The sequence below is a fragment of the Nuphar pumila genome, chromosome 11 (genome assembly GCF_984573655.1).
Source record: "Nuphar pumila chromosome 11, dmNupPumi1.hap1.1, whole genome shotgun sequence".
Lineage (NCBI taxonomy): Eukaryota > Viridiplantae > Streptophyta > Magnoliopsida > Nymphaeales > Nymphaeaceae > Nuphar > Nuphar pumila.
Window position 1 is genome coordinate 51,697,897 of NC_143259.1, and position 15,746 is coordinate 51,713,642.

Here is a 15,746-nt window from a genome sequence, read left to right on the forward strand (position 1 = left end):
AGGTCGGGTCTGGGTCCAGATCCGACCTGAATGCAAGTTTTTTTTTTCGGGTTTTACACGTTGCTCATGAGATAGTAAACTTTAAATGCATTGTAAAACGATTTTGAAAATTTATTTTTGAAATTAATTATACTATTCATTTGATAGGGCAAGGGCTCGAATATGTTATTGTATGATAATTTGTGTAACTATAAATTAATTAAGACCGGTAAAAGAGACTAAACGATGTAATAACTTTTCTTCCTTGGTATCTTTTTGAAAGGGTGGGAACCAGGGATGACAGTCATGGGAGACCGTGAGGATACTAAACACTGTATGCGTTTGTTGTCCCCAAGAACCTGATCTGTGATTCATGTTCCCGACCATGGTTGTAAGAAACTTTCGTTACTTTGCCTGAGGGTGTGTTGTTGACTCAAATATAGTTATTGGTATACTAAGAAAGTAGTGTCAATGAATGTTGATTTCCTTGTCATCCCAGCAATAGGTGATGATTCCTAATGTTTCGACTGATGGTGATGATTTCTGACGTCGGTCGAGGAACAAGTGTAGGACTCAATAATTAAAATACAAATTTGTGTGTTAAGCTACCACTAGAAACTGCCTTGAACCTCGAGAATTTTGCCCATTTTTTAGTATATACGGGTTTTAAGAAAGTTAAAATTAAATTATGTGAATTAAATAGAGACATGCATGCAAAAGCAATCCAAATAATTAAACTTAAAAAGTTATTCATGCATGTTCATTGATTCATTCATCTCTAATTGTTTAAAATAGCACAAAATTGTTGATTGCATTATTTGAACTACTTAAATTATAAGTTGTTTTGAATGAGTGTTGTTTGTAGAGTCATCTTAAACTTATGTTTGATTAAATCTATGCTAATTTTCTTTACTATTGGATTTTGAGAGGGTCTCGTACGAGGACTTCGGTTCTTACCCTGTTTTTAAAAAAATCTTTTTTAAGTACTGAAGCACCATGATGGAGAGACCAGCTGGTTGGAGGACGCAAGGGTTATCGTGTGGTGGTCAAGGTTCTGATGTATTCGAGAGTCTTTGTTTTTTTGGGAAACTATGTGAACCTTGAATGGGAATTATTTGATTTAAGTAAATAAAATTTCAGTTCATGATTTGATTTATGTTATTTCTAGAGTTATTGTTGGACTATGTTAATTAAATCTGCAATGTGCCCCGGGTCCCTGGGATATTTTTCACAATGTTTTAAAATTATTTATAAAAAAAATCTGCAATTTTCGAGGGTCAGTTTGGGGTTATTACACGCACAATTGCACCAAGCCCAACTGAGTACCCTACTAACCCTGTTTGATTTGGTTGGTTCAGATCTATCAGACTCAATTCCACCCCTTCGGCTACATAGATACAAGGGTCATATCCATTGTAGTCCTGTTATCAAGGGTGCTGGTGATGGGTGTACAAGGGTTCATCCTTACCGCCGAAAATTTTTGCAGAAGTGGCCAGCATCAGGACTTGACCTGTGTTTCTATTCTGACAGCCAAACACTTTACCATTGCACTGATCCCCCAGTCAGTCGTATAGATTAAACCATTTATGTGACAATCCATGGTTGTGTTTTGACAATCCACATATCATTGACTTCTATAATGCCATAAACAAGCACATTGACTGCTGACTGCAGTGTGTTTCACAAGCTAAAAAGGCTTTCTGCCTAAGACCATTTAAAAGCACCTATAATAACACTAGATTCCCTAGAACCTAACATGCATACAGTTTCTGCAACAATATATTCCATATTAAAGATATGAATATGAGAGAGAGAGCAATTATAAATACATAGAACCACGTAAATCCAAATTAATTGGGAATGTTTTAAGTTGAGAAGCAAGCATTTTCACTAAAATAGTGACATGAAATTTTGTAAATACTTCTGAAATCAACATTTTTTTTTCTAGGATCTAACATGCACACAGTTTCTGCAACAATATATTCCATACTAAAGATATGCATGAGAGAGAGAGCAATCATAAATACATAGAACCACGTAAATCTAAATGAATTGCAAATGTTTTAAGTTGAGAAGCAAGCAGTTTCACTAAAATAGTGACATAAAATTTTGTAAATACTTCTAAAATCAACATTTTTTTTCTAGGATCATTCATCATTCAAATGATACATCAAATGGATCCAATGCTCCAAATAAATTTGAAAAAAAAAAGGTTGCTAAAATGTATCGTTGTTTATAGGACTGAAACATCGCTAAACAACCATTTTTTATCACAAATTAACTAATTCAGATGGAAGCTTACAACATTAAAAACTCACTCACATTAAGGGAAAGAACAAGTAAATTTTACCTCCCAAGAAAGTATCTGTATTGCAGAAAAACACCTGGTGTTTGACGATTAGATAAATCATTGGCAATCAAAAAGTTGTGTTGTATATTATCCCTCTTGAGCTCCATAGAAAATTTGACATCTTGCCACAACTCCCCAGCAAACGACGACCGAATTCTAACAGGTGCTTCACTAGATGAAGCTCCTTCATGTGAAGATGCATTTGCACCAGGAATACTGGCCTGCATATCGGGTGGTATTTCATAGCCATTATGCAGCATCCATCTGACGGGCAGTTGTTTGTGGTTCATGCTCAAATTTGGGCTTGGTTTTACTATTCCCTCCAAAATGTCAATGAAATGGTCAGGAGGATTAACACGGTCTGGGACATTTATCCCAAGACCTGAGAAGTACTCTTCAACCTTCTTCACAGATCCGTGATATACAGTAAGGCCACCTTTGGCTAGAAGTACCAAATCATCAAACATCCTGAACAAAGTGTAGCTGAAAAGTTCCACATATTTCCAGAAGTTAAACTTCCATGTGTATGTATATATATATATATATATATATATATATATATATATATATATATATATATATATATATATATATATATGTGTGTGTGTGTGTGTGTGTGTGTGTGTATGAGAGAGAGAGAGAGAGAGTTGTGTGGGAAACAACTAGGCCACCATATTGCATGAATGACCAATTAACATCACAGAAACTCTCTCTCTCTCTCTCTCTCTCTCTCTCTCTCTCTCTCTCTCTATATATATATATATATATATATATATATATATATATATATTGTAATTGAATCAAGAGCACAATAATACAAAAGGCCACTATGGGCAAAATACAATAGCCACTAAAGGCAAATAAAAAAGAGTTCACAAGAGCCACTATGGGCTAAGCACAAAAGCCATTAAAGGGCACACAGAAGAGAACAATATAAAAAATAATATTTTTATTTAGGAGAAATGCTTAAGAGAAGCATAGAACAAAAGATGGGAGAGACCCCCATATATATACACAAAGAGAAGAGAAGGGAGAGCTCAACTAGCAACTAGCCATTGGACTAGAACAATGGCTCGTTGGGCCTAGCCCAAAGGCTAGAAACAAAAGGACTACATAAAATACATAAAAATAAAGAACATAAAAAATAAAAAAACATATTTTCCCTAAAATACATTCTAAAAATAAAAAACACAATATATATATATATATAAAAGCAAGTTTTATACGCTCAAGGGGACTTGGATTGCTTGGGGAAAAATTTATTAGTGCAGGACTAGGAGCAGGGAGAAAAAACTATATAAACATATGAACCTAGAAAAACTTCAAAAGTCATATAGTTTTCCTTTTTTATTAAAAGCATTGATCACTATATGGTGGGACATAAGATCTGCATATATTTTTTTTAATTCACCTTGGTTGGTGGACCACCATGCAAATGTTGACACCTTCAAGAGCCTCACGGCGAAGAGCTCTGAGAAGTAACTGTGATGATGCACTGTCCAAACCAGATGTTGGCTCATCTAGAATCAATAAAGAAGGTTCCATGACCATTTCCAGCCCAACATTTACACGTTTTCTTTGTCCACCAGATATTCCCCGCTTCTCAACTGTGCCAACCAAAGAATTCCGCACAGACTGCAAACCCAGTGATTCAATAACGCGTTCAACAACTAGAACCTTTTCTGCTTTTGGCAAGTCTGCAGATAACCTTCCAGAAATAAGAAACAAGTAGTGAGCACAATACATCTTGTACCATTTCCTGATATAGGTATTGCAGAAGTTATGAACGATAATAAGAATGATCTTGCTTTTGGACCAGCATAAAGATACACACAAAGAATCTAAAATACACAAGCATAAATTAGTTTATTGGAAAAACAATTAGTGGTAAAGGGCACATGTAACCACAAAGAAGAGCTGCTTAATATGCACCAAGCCATTTCAGGATATCTACTTGAGGAATAGATAAATGTAAAAAAGAAGAAAATATAAAGGTAAAGAGCCCAAAAAATGGAAAGGAGGAAGAAATGATTTTAGGACTGCTTTGTTGCATTTGGAAACCTAGCCACAAAATCTCACTGCCATGGTTTAGTTGTTCTTTTCCCAAAAATTTTCTTGTCTTGGATTCCTAATGCACTACTGCATATGTGTACTGGCAAGACAATGTTGGCTTGAGCTTGACTTCTAGAATCTACAGTCACCCTCCCACTAAGAACCTTTTTGTAATGGAATCCTTTTCTAAAACTCTCATAACTCTAAACAAGTGTATGGACTGCTGACATACAAATGCTCATGAAATTATAAAGGAGAACATTAGCAGAACATATTCTTTTCTGATTCTTTCCTAAGTTACGGAGAGTTTAGAAAATATGATTTGGGGAGCATCAGGTTTCACAGCCATCTGGTGCTGTCAGTGATGGATCCACATAATAACAGTTAGTAGAGTTTCAACTGATATAGATCCATTAAATGACTGCAACTTATACCACAAGTACCACAGGATGGTTTTAAGACTAAAGTGGAAAGAAAAACGTTCAGATTTTTATCAGATTTCAGAACACATTTTTATTGGTCAGAGAACCTTCTTCCCCACCCTATGTAATATCACGTATTTTCATACTTAGTTATTTTTAGTTTTTTCGAAAATTTGGCTAAGTATAGAAGAAAAATCGTTTGAACCTCGATTTTAGATCGATGCTTTTAAGTCTGGGCTTGGCCCAAGTCTCATCAGCTAGGTCTAAACGAGACATTTAAAATGTAAGAAAGGGTTTTATTTTCAACTTTTAAATTCAAGCAAAATTCGGGTTATTTTTGGGCAAAATCCGGAAATTATATTCACATAATATACCGCTGGATGCGTCTCGGAATGCAGAGCGCAACGATATGTTACTTTTCCAAATTTGAGTTCCGGTTAGCCCATAAATCACAGTTTTTTGAAAAAAGAACAGATTATCGATTTGAATCCGGATTTGAATCGAATTGGATCCAATGCTTATGATTCAAATTAATATGGATTTGGACCTTATCCAAGACCCATGTTAATCTAGATTTGATCCAGATCATAATCCAATTTCGTTTTGGATATGGATTTGGATCTAAATCCATATCCAATGAAAATCTAGCTTTAAATTCAGTTTAAAGTTTTAAATTGAAGTTAGCTGGAGTTAAGAGGACTCCTAAGGTAATTAAACTAACTTTAGAATTTCAAAATTATTTAATTAATTATTAATTAATTAATAATTAATTAATTATTAGCAATTCTGAATTTCTATGATATGAATGATTTGGACTTCTTAAAAAGTCCTTGTACATGCCTAATATGGCTAAGGAGAGTTTAGAAAGACTCAAAAAGAATACAAATTTGGAAACTTTGAAAAAGTCAAAAAATAAGAATTTGAAAATTTTTGGAAAAAGGTGAGAGAGAGAGTCCTCTTATGAGGAAACTCTCCCTCCCCAGCCCATCTAAAGAGGGCTGGAGAAGGGGGGGGGTCACCCTCCTCTTGGATATATAAAGTCAAAAAAAAAGGAAAAGAGAAAGAGAAAGGGAGAAGGAAAGAAAAAGAGATGGAGAAGGAGGAGAGTTGTTCCAGCCCTCCACCCACGTTTTTCAACCTTCAACCTTATTTTTTCTTCATTGGATATTCAAGGTATGGGTTCTCTCTCTTGAATCAAGTGAGAAATTGATATAGATTGGATTTTCATGCAATAATTTGATGAAAATCCATGGAAAGAGTGGTTATATCTATTTTTTTGCAAAGACACATGAAGGATGATGCGTAGATCTTTCTCCAATGGTTGTGTTCTTAATTATTCTCACTCTTTCATACAATAAAAACTTTGTATATGCTAAGACAAAAATTTTATTGGTAGTAGATGTGCGTATTTAGAGGTTTCTTTTCGTGGACATCGATTTCCATGGATGTGTTTTGATTCTTTTCATTGTTTCAAAAAATTAAAATTTTGGTACATGTTCCATGTTAAAACAGAATTATATTCATGGTAGAAATAGCTTAATATGTATTCTTTCATGCTAGATTTGATCTCCATGAATGGTACATGGTATGTATCGTTGGATGTAAGCATGCCAAGGAGGAATACATGGTCGATTTTGTGTTGTCTTGCATGGAAGGATACTAAGTTTGAATGTTTATGCCTATACCTCATGTTCAAGTGCATGTATAACTACATAGGAATGCATATGAGACATATATTGCTGAATATTTAGATCATAATCTGTCCGAGTTTACCGTGACACCATGCATGATTTTATTTTCTAACCGTGATGTCTGTTTAGGTGAAACCAAAGAGCACATGAGGTTTTGGGCTCGAACTTGAGCTTAGGCTCATTAAGGGATCGATGGGCCTGTTGTTCATTTTACTGCTGTATATGCTTGATCTGAGTGGAACAAGACCAAGTTATGAGGCATATAAATACATCTCCTATTGAGAGACCATGAGCCACATCTATGTCTTTAGAGCAGTGCCAGTGACCCATAAAGGAAAATTTTCAGTAGTCTACAATCTGGCCAACTTGAGCCAGACCGAGATTCGAGATCGCGGTCTCTGCTGGACCTGCCAGACCTGTTGGGCAGCAGGTTAAACCAAACAAATATATATATATATATATATATATATATATATATATATATATATATATATATATATATATATATATACGTTAAGCATATCTTAGAAAGGATAAGAATAAATGGTTCATATTACATGAGAGTATAACTATCAAAAGTTCTTTTCACATCTAAAATGGAAAATATGATACTAAATTGACCATGCTAAATCCATCCATAGTCTGATCTATGCGATTAATGAACTGAGTGGTGAGTTGTGACATAGCTGGGAATCCAGTCTACGTTGTGAATGTTTATGCGTGGTGAATTTTTCTTCAAGCATGATATTGATAACTTCCTTGTTTCTTATTAGTTGTCTGTAACATGTATTGCTTACCATCTCTACATGACTTTCATAATTAGGTTGTGAACTAATGTTTATTGAGAGAACCCTACCTTCTGATGTGGATAACAAAATAGATTTCTGGAGGCTGGCAGGGCCGGCTGGACTGGTACAGGTCTGGTAGCCCCCCAGTCGGCTGGGTGTTAAGGCCTATTAAAAAAAAATGAATGTATTCTATGTTGTGGCTTGTTAGGATTTGGAAACATACTATGCATGAATGAGTTTCATGTGCTTTAAGTGACGTGGCATTCTTAAGCATTGTGTCATATGCAGCTTGATTCAAGTACATATGTGTACATGAGAGGATTTATGGCTTGCGGATATATGCATGTTTACATTTTTAAAATTTAGCTCTCATGAATGGAAGCATATATGTGAATGATTACATATAAGCACATGCACATGAATGTTGTGAACATATGCATACGGATGTTTAATGCACACACATTGTCATTCGACATATACGAGTGTGCATGTTGAGAGCATGTTGATGTCATTTCATTTATAGCATGGTTGTTACGATTTTTGCATATGATGTATCGATGATCAATGGATCATCGCGGGCCTTATGATCCTTGAGCTTGGATTGCTCCTTTGTTTTTTTTATGCATCGCAAAAATCACAGTTTGACATTTTTCTTTAGATTACACTGTTCTGCATTTTCCACGGGCTGGAGCCCGTCATGAGCCTCGCATTTGGAAATGTGAATTTGTTATATTAATTTGGCATGCTGAATTGTAAATTAATGAAACAATTATTAATAATAATATAAAGAAAAATAATGGTGTAATGCACTTTCTAAGATGTCCGGTCGAAAGTACGGGACTCTTGGAGTTGCAATTTTGGGAAAACCGAAAGGATACAAAAACTTTGTGTGCGTTGTTGTTGTCCCCGAATCCAATATTGAGGTTTTTTTCCTGACCACGGTTTTAGGGAGTTTCTGTCACTTTGCCTGGGGGTGGTGTGTAGACACAGCCGTTGTTTTGGTATACTAAGAAAAGTGACACTTGTGAATGGGTGGTCCCTGATGTCTCGACATTAGATGGGCGGTCTAATGTTTCAAAGGTTGTTTTGGTCGAGGGATAAGTTTGGAACCTAGTAATAAAATACAACTTGTGTGCTGAGTTACACTGGGAACCCTACTTGACCTCGAAAATTCTTACCCGTTTTGAGTATCTGCGGGCAATGGTAATAATAATAAATGAAATTTAAATGTGTGTGTGCATCCTAATATGGACATGCATATGAAGTGAATTTGATTAAAAATAATAAATTATTCATGCATGTGCACTGAGATTATGCATTTTCCTTTTATGCATTAGATCATCATATTTACTTGTTCTTTACTTGTCCTATATATTAATTGTGTGATATTGCATCTCGTTGCATGGTGAGTATTTCTTACTGCTTACTTGATATTATGCAATTATTCTAGTAATATTCTTTTAAATTATTGCATGAATCATATATGTATTCTTTATACTTATTTGTTTCATTAGAAGGATTCGTACGCAAAAAAAAATTGGATTCTGACAAACTACTTTTGGTATTTTTCGCAGCCTCAGATGCCCAGTGAGACGACTTGCTTAAGAGAGGAGCTACGAAGGAATCACATGACTGTTTGACAGACTTCTATAAACAACGTGGCTCTTTTTTTTATTTTCTTTTATGCACTCTGATGTTCTTATTTAATTGTCTCATTACTTTATTATTTCTTAATTAATAAAGTTGATTTAGTTTGGGTTTGGATTGAAAGATGGGGTGTAAGATCCCCTGTGGTGTGTCGAGTTTCCTAGTTGTGGTGGAACTGTAAAGGCCCCGGGTCTCTGGAAAGATTTCTACAATTGATTTAAAATATATATATGTATATATTTTCGCACTTTCTTGGGTATGAGTTGGGGTTGTTACACCCTAACCTTCTTTCTTTTCTATTTTCCTTCTTCAAAAGAAGCGACATGAGCAACAAAAAAATACTAGAAAAAGGATCAGAACATACATCGAAAAGAAGTGTTGCATAAAGTACAACATACCTGCACCTTGCACTGAACCAAAGATTCTCCTCTACTGTCAAGTTTCCATGGACAATATCATCTTGTGGAACAAATCCAATGATCTTCTTATATGAATGTATAGACTCCATCTTCCCATTTATAAGAACAACACCTGACATCGTGCAACCAGTAGCTTTTCCAGCCAGAGCACTAAGAAAAGTTGTTTTTCCAGCCCCAGAGGGGCCCATGACTGCAGAAACACGGCCAGGCATTATTTTACCTGTAACACATCTTAATAGATGTTTCCTCTTCCCTTTCAAGGTTAGAGTAAGATCTTTGAAAGCAACCTCAATCATAGGCCTAGTCCTGATCTCAGTATCAGTAGCCATTGAAATTACTCCTGAAAAAGTTAGATTCTTGTTTTCTTGTTGCATGGCTTTCTCCTTTTCAAGTTGTCCATATGCATATTTGAAAATCTGGCTTCGAGTCTGCATGGTTCTAGGATTCATCTTCTTGGCATGTTTATCGCCGATTTCCAGATTAAACCCTTCAGTACTATCAGGATCATCTTCAAGAGCATGCATCATCTTAGTAAGGTTACTAGGTTCCTTCTTTTTTGATGTTGATGACCCAGAAGAAGCACTTGAAGAACTAGCTGCAGGCCCATGTGACAAGAGGGAGTCCTCGGAGGCAGTTCTAAATTGAGCCTGTGTCTTATGTTCCTCACGTTTGACAGAGCGCATACGAGAGAATGTACGAGATAGCTGTGTCTGCAGGCCAATTGCATGCTTCTTAGCAACATCTTTTGCCGCTTTCCATCTTTCACGAGCTTGTGCAGTCTCCCTTGCACTACTGGCTGCAGCTTCCCTAGATTTAGCTTTTCTTCTTTCCCGAGTTGTCAGAACTTGGTCAGAGCAGTTGTAAATAATGAGCAGTAAAGTACTCAGTGCAGCCTGAAATAAGATAGCACATTCAGAAGGTTATGGAGCTTTAGTAGCAATATAGTTACTTGGTTGTCAAACCACTGAGGTCATGCATAGGGAACTAAAATATGCAATCAATTAAGCAAAATAGGAGCATTTTATAGAGTAATGTATTTCAACGATTTAGGCAAGCCAGGATCTTTATTCCATTGTAGTATTCTAACATACATCTTGTGAGAAAGGGCTTATGTGGGCATTTACAAAAGAAAGTAGATCGGGTCATTACAATGAAATGAAAGGGATTATTCTAAGGCAATAAAGGAGGGGTATTTTCAAACCACACTTGAAAGGTTGAAGTGTTGAGTTCTAGAAAATCTTAAAAAGCCCATAAAAGCTGAAGGTAATCTCCATATCTATGGTGCAGCCAGACTATATCACTCGACATTTTGAACAAATAAACTGCTTCTGTATGACAGATAATAGAACACGGTCAACAAAATATTGCAATTTGAGTACAAATGAAAAACAACATAGTGAAGAACTTACGAAAAGCATGACCCCGTAAACATGAATATTTTGATTAGAAGTGTTTGGATCACAAGAAGTTAACTTGAAGCATTCTGCAAAACATTCACAAAATTAGTTCATGTGACTAACAACTAATGCCAAATTTTACAAGACATTGTCCCAAGTGTCTAACCAACATTGCAAAAAATGTATTGGTATCATGCATATGTTATGAGCCATTGCAGTATCTGTAAAATCATAAAAATCCATTAAAGAATGAATGCTTGATTAAAAATGATTTGTACTTGAAATTATGAATGAATCAACCAAAAAAAAATGAGTTGCAACAAAATCAGAAATTATTATATACAAGTACAATTCAGCCTAATCTTATAAAACAAGGTAAAGAAAGGGACATAGTATGAGATACAACTTAAACTATATACATGTTTGAAGTAACGGCTTTTTTTTATGATTTTTAATCTTAATTTTGTTTTTACTAAAATTTGTAAAATTTTATTCTTTTTTTTATATTTTAGAATACAATGTGATAGAATAAAAGAAACCGCATCTTACACCCTTCTGATACAATTTATAATACTTTTTCAGAACATTAATGATAACACATGCTTAACATTATCATGTGCGGTTAGGGATAGGTACATCCTATTCTAAACTATATTCTAGTAATTCACCTAATTAAAGGGAATAATTGAAGATCAAATATATAATATTATATCTAACTGTTACATAGACTAGAATGGAAAAGCAGACAAAGTCCTTCATCAAGTCTATGGTGTTCATTTATGCTGTTTCTTTTGATATCCTAATCACATTGTTTTTCAGGAGAAAACCTTAACATTTAATTTGATAGGCAACAAATCACTCTTTGAAGGCAGAATATGGCTTTATACTGTAAAGATCAAGATATATGCCTATCAAGTGACGTTGGAATAGCTATAACAAACTCGTCAAATCCAAATGTAGAGAATGTTACCATTTTATGTGACATTTTGACAGTAGATAACTATAAAGGAACTTACTTTGTTCAGATGTGGAACCCATTCTGCAGTAATGTCTGCATAATCATAAGAGAACATTTTTCAGAGTCTGAAGGACAGCTAAAAATCCATTAAAATCAACTTCCAGTGTTTTGCAGAACCATTGATGACTTCTTGCTACCATTTGGTGATCATATGAAAAACAGGTTTGGTTTTATTTATTGCAAGCACAGATATAAGACATGCGGTATAAAAAGGCATGTTTAGGATGAAAAATCAATACCCACTACTGCAAGGAATTTTTTCTGTTGTAGTAGGACAATATGATCCAGCTGAACAGAACACTTCGCTACTACTTCCAACATCAGCCCATTTATCTGCTCCACCACATGAATGGTTTGTTTCCCCAGCAGGCAGCTGGTAAAGATATCTGTATTAATTCTTGCCATTAACTCATGCAACAATAGAAAACATTGCACAACAATAATCAATAAAAAATAACTATAGAATAGAGACATCAACTTACGGATCACAAATCCCCGTGGTTTTGTTGAGTTTAGCAAGGGGGCAGTATGCACCTAAGGGACAAGCTTCATTACAGATAGAGCCAATAGCAAAAAGTCAGGAGGCTGATACAAGAACGTCAAGAAAGAATTTTTTCATGTGAGGTATAGGTTGCACTACTAATTATAATAAGAGCCAAAAAACTTCCAATGATAGGTTTAAATATTAGAAAATAAAAACACTACCATTCACAATAAGTTATTCTATTTACTGCTATTATGAAAAAAAAAGCAGGGCCTGCAAGTGTTGGTGCCCAATTTCCTGACAGATTTGATGGTGTTTATAATCTATCAGGAAATTTTGAGAAAAAAGGGAGAGAAGGAATGTATGAAGAAGAGTATCTGAAAGGAGCAAAGACATGGATCAACTCAGTAGGTTGTTAGAAATCACATATGAGAGCATTGTTGGTATTTTTTTATACATATTATTGTTGTAATATGTTTCATATCCCCAAAAGGTATTTTTATATTTTCTCATGTAATCTTAATATTTTCATTATTCCATGTATTTTGATACTCCGGATGATTAGCTGAATCTGCTCCAAAAAGGACGGTACAAAAACCCAGAGAGAATTCCTCATAGGCCACTTGTAAACGGGGATGCATCCAAACTTCTGCAGAAATCAATAGGATCTACTACCTAGGATAATATTCGGTACTTCAGTCCCCTAACTCCGATGACCGGGGACGCTGAGCCATTGTCACTCGAAGAGCATAATTGTTAGCAACTTGTCCATCAGAGTTTGTACCTCTTAACCTCTCTCTTGAGAGAACCAAATGATGAATGGGTGCATCATGTTTTATACAACCCGTTCAATATACTTTAGTCTTTTAAGCCAAATCAAACATCTTGCCTGTGAAAGCGAACATTTCTCTTTACGTGATTTTGTCATAAAGTAGTACATTGTCGTACAACGAGGCTTGTCATAAACCTCCAAATACGAGCATGTTGTGCATGCTTGATAGTACTGTGAGAAATGGTGGGTTCCTTGTCACATGCACAAGACTAAGTACAGGATGAGGAGAGGATACGTAAAAGCTGCAGAATCCTTCATTGGAGGCTGCACTATTGGCATTTCATTAAGTATATAGTGTTACAATTACTAGGTTACGAAGATACCCATTACACAACAATGTAATTTACAATATGCCATTAATACAATTAATGAACATGTGCTTAAATCTGAAATTAGATAAACTTGAATTGAGTTTGGATAAAGATCCAAACCCAGTTCGTGAATAATGTCTTCTTTTCATTCTCCCTCAAGTTGTACATGGTTTTGAACCATAAACAACTTGCCCTTCAACATCCAGAATATGTCCTTGATAAGCCCTTTGGTAAACAAGTCAGCCAATTGATCAGTAGTTCGAACAAATTCTGGTTCAATTTTCTTCTCTTCGACTTTCTGTCTTACAAAATGTTGACCAATTTCAATATGCTTGGCACGACTGTGGTAGATAGGATTGAATGACATGTTGATGGCACTTTGATTGTCACATAAGATAATACATTTAGATATCGATTCTCCTACTTTTGTCAACAGATGTCTGATCCATGTTACTTCAGCAGTAGCAACTGCCATTGATCTATATTCCGCTTCAGTACTCGCTCTCGCAATAGCCCTTTGTTTCTTACTGCTCCAAGAGACAAGATTTAGGCCAACGAAAACACAATATCCTGAGACTGACCTATGCTCATCTGGATCTCCTGCCCAGTCTGCATCTCTGTATACAAGAAGTTCATGCATGTGACGTTCATTCATACACTTTCTGTACACAAGACCATCCCCAATAGTTCCCTTCAAATATCGAAGAATGCGTTTAACAGCTTCCATATGCCCAATGCGTGGTTCATGCATGAACTGAGATACCTGATTAACTGAATAGACAATATCAGGGCGAGTAAAAGTGAGATATTGAAGCATCCCTACTATGCTGCGATATTCTGTAGGATTCTCATACAAATCTCCATCTTGGGAACTGAGTTTCTGATGAAGTACACTGGGCGTGCTTAGAAGCTTGCAATCTATCATACCTACCTTGCTGAGAACATCAATAGTATACTTATGTTGGGTAAGTGTCATGCCTTCAATAGTTCTGTCAACTTCTACTCTAAGAAAATATCGCAGTTGACCAAGGTCCTTCATCTTAAACCTGTGATTCAGGAGTTCTTTGACCTGCTCAATATGTTCATTAGAGTTACCTGTAATGATTATGTCATCAACATATATCAATAACAAGGTAACTGTGTCTTTACATTTGAATATGAAAAGAGAATGATCAAGAAGAGAACGACTAAAACCATATTTCTCTATTTCAAGAGAAAAACTGTCAAACCAAGATCGGGAGGCTTGCTTCAAACCATATATAGCTCTCTTTAATCTACACACATATTATTTGGAGTTCCCTTCTGCATACCTCGTGGGTTGCTTCATGTATACTTCCTCCTTCAGAGTTCCATGTAAAAATGCATTTTTATGTCCAACTGACTGATAATCCACTGGTGCTCAATAGCCAATGATAATATGATTCGAATAGTGCCCATTTTCACAACCGGACTGAAGGTCTCATCATAGTCTTGTCCTTGCTCCTGCGTGAATCCCTTGGCAACCAATCTAGCCTTATATTGTTCAATAGTATTGTCCGGCTTATATTTTATTTTATACACCCACTTGGACCCAACATCATTTCGATCATGTGGTCTGGGAACAATCTCCCAAGTGCCACATTCATGAAGAGCCTTCATTTCTTCATTCATAGCTTCAATCCGTCGCTTAAAATTTGTTGCTTAATAAAATGTTGTGGGCTCATCTTCCTTACCTAAAGAGGTTAAGAAGAGTTGGAAATCCATAGTGAAGTTCTCATAACTTACCCATCTGTCAATAGGATGTCGGGGTCGAGTGGATCTTCTGGGAACAGAGGAAGAAGAATTCATCTCCTGATCAAAATTGGAAAGGGTCCCCTTCTCACGTCAAGAGTAAACAATAACCTTATACCTTTCGGAAGGCAAGGATAGATCTGAGAGGACACTTTCCTGAGTCCTTTGGAGAGCATCAGACATGTTTCTGTTAAGATATACATATACGTGTATATATATGTATATATACATGTATATGTATATATACATGTATATGTATATATGTGTTTATTATTAACTGAAATACCCATTAGGGGTATTTCGATCTTTTCTCTGTAATAGGTGTCAGCCCATTAGGGGCTGACATTTCTGCATTTTATTTCATGTATTTATTTTTGTCTTTTTCTTTTTTTACCTTTTTGTCTTTTTCAGATTTGATGGGACAACTCTATATAGCTGTTGGAGCTGCCCCAACAGCTATATTTATAAAGGGACAACTCCATATAGTTGTTGGAGCTGCCCCAACAGCTATATTTATGAATGTTGAGTGCAGCCCCAACAACCATTATTGAGCTGCACCCCATTGGCTCCAATGTATTATAAATTG

The 15,746-nt window shown here is 35.6% G+C and overlaps 1 protein-coding gene across 1 annotated transcript in view; it reads right to left on the reverse strand.

Moving 5' to 3' along the window:
• The window catches only part of LOC149822376 (ABC transporter G family member 28-like), a 94,215-nt gene that overhangs the window by 28,660 nt on the left and 49,809 nt on the right, over positions 1-15,746 (reverse strand). The window contains exons 4-9 of the mRNA XM_089980277.1: positions 12,246-12,309; positions 12,076-12,149; positions 10,758-10,831; positions 9,328-10,241; positions 3,741-4,037; positions 2,330-2,812 (exon numbers count right to left, since the gene is read on the reverse strand). Coding sequence (XP_089836403.1) covers positions 2,330-2,812; positions 3,741-4,037; positions 9,328-10,241; positions 10,758-10,831; positions 12,076-12,149; positions 12,246-12,309 — 1,906 coding nt within the window. The remainder of the gene's footprint in view (positions 1-2,329; positions 2,813-3,740; positions 4,038-9,327; positions 10,242-10,757; positions 10,832-12,075; positions 12,150-12,245; positions 12,310-15,746) is intronic.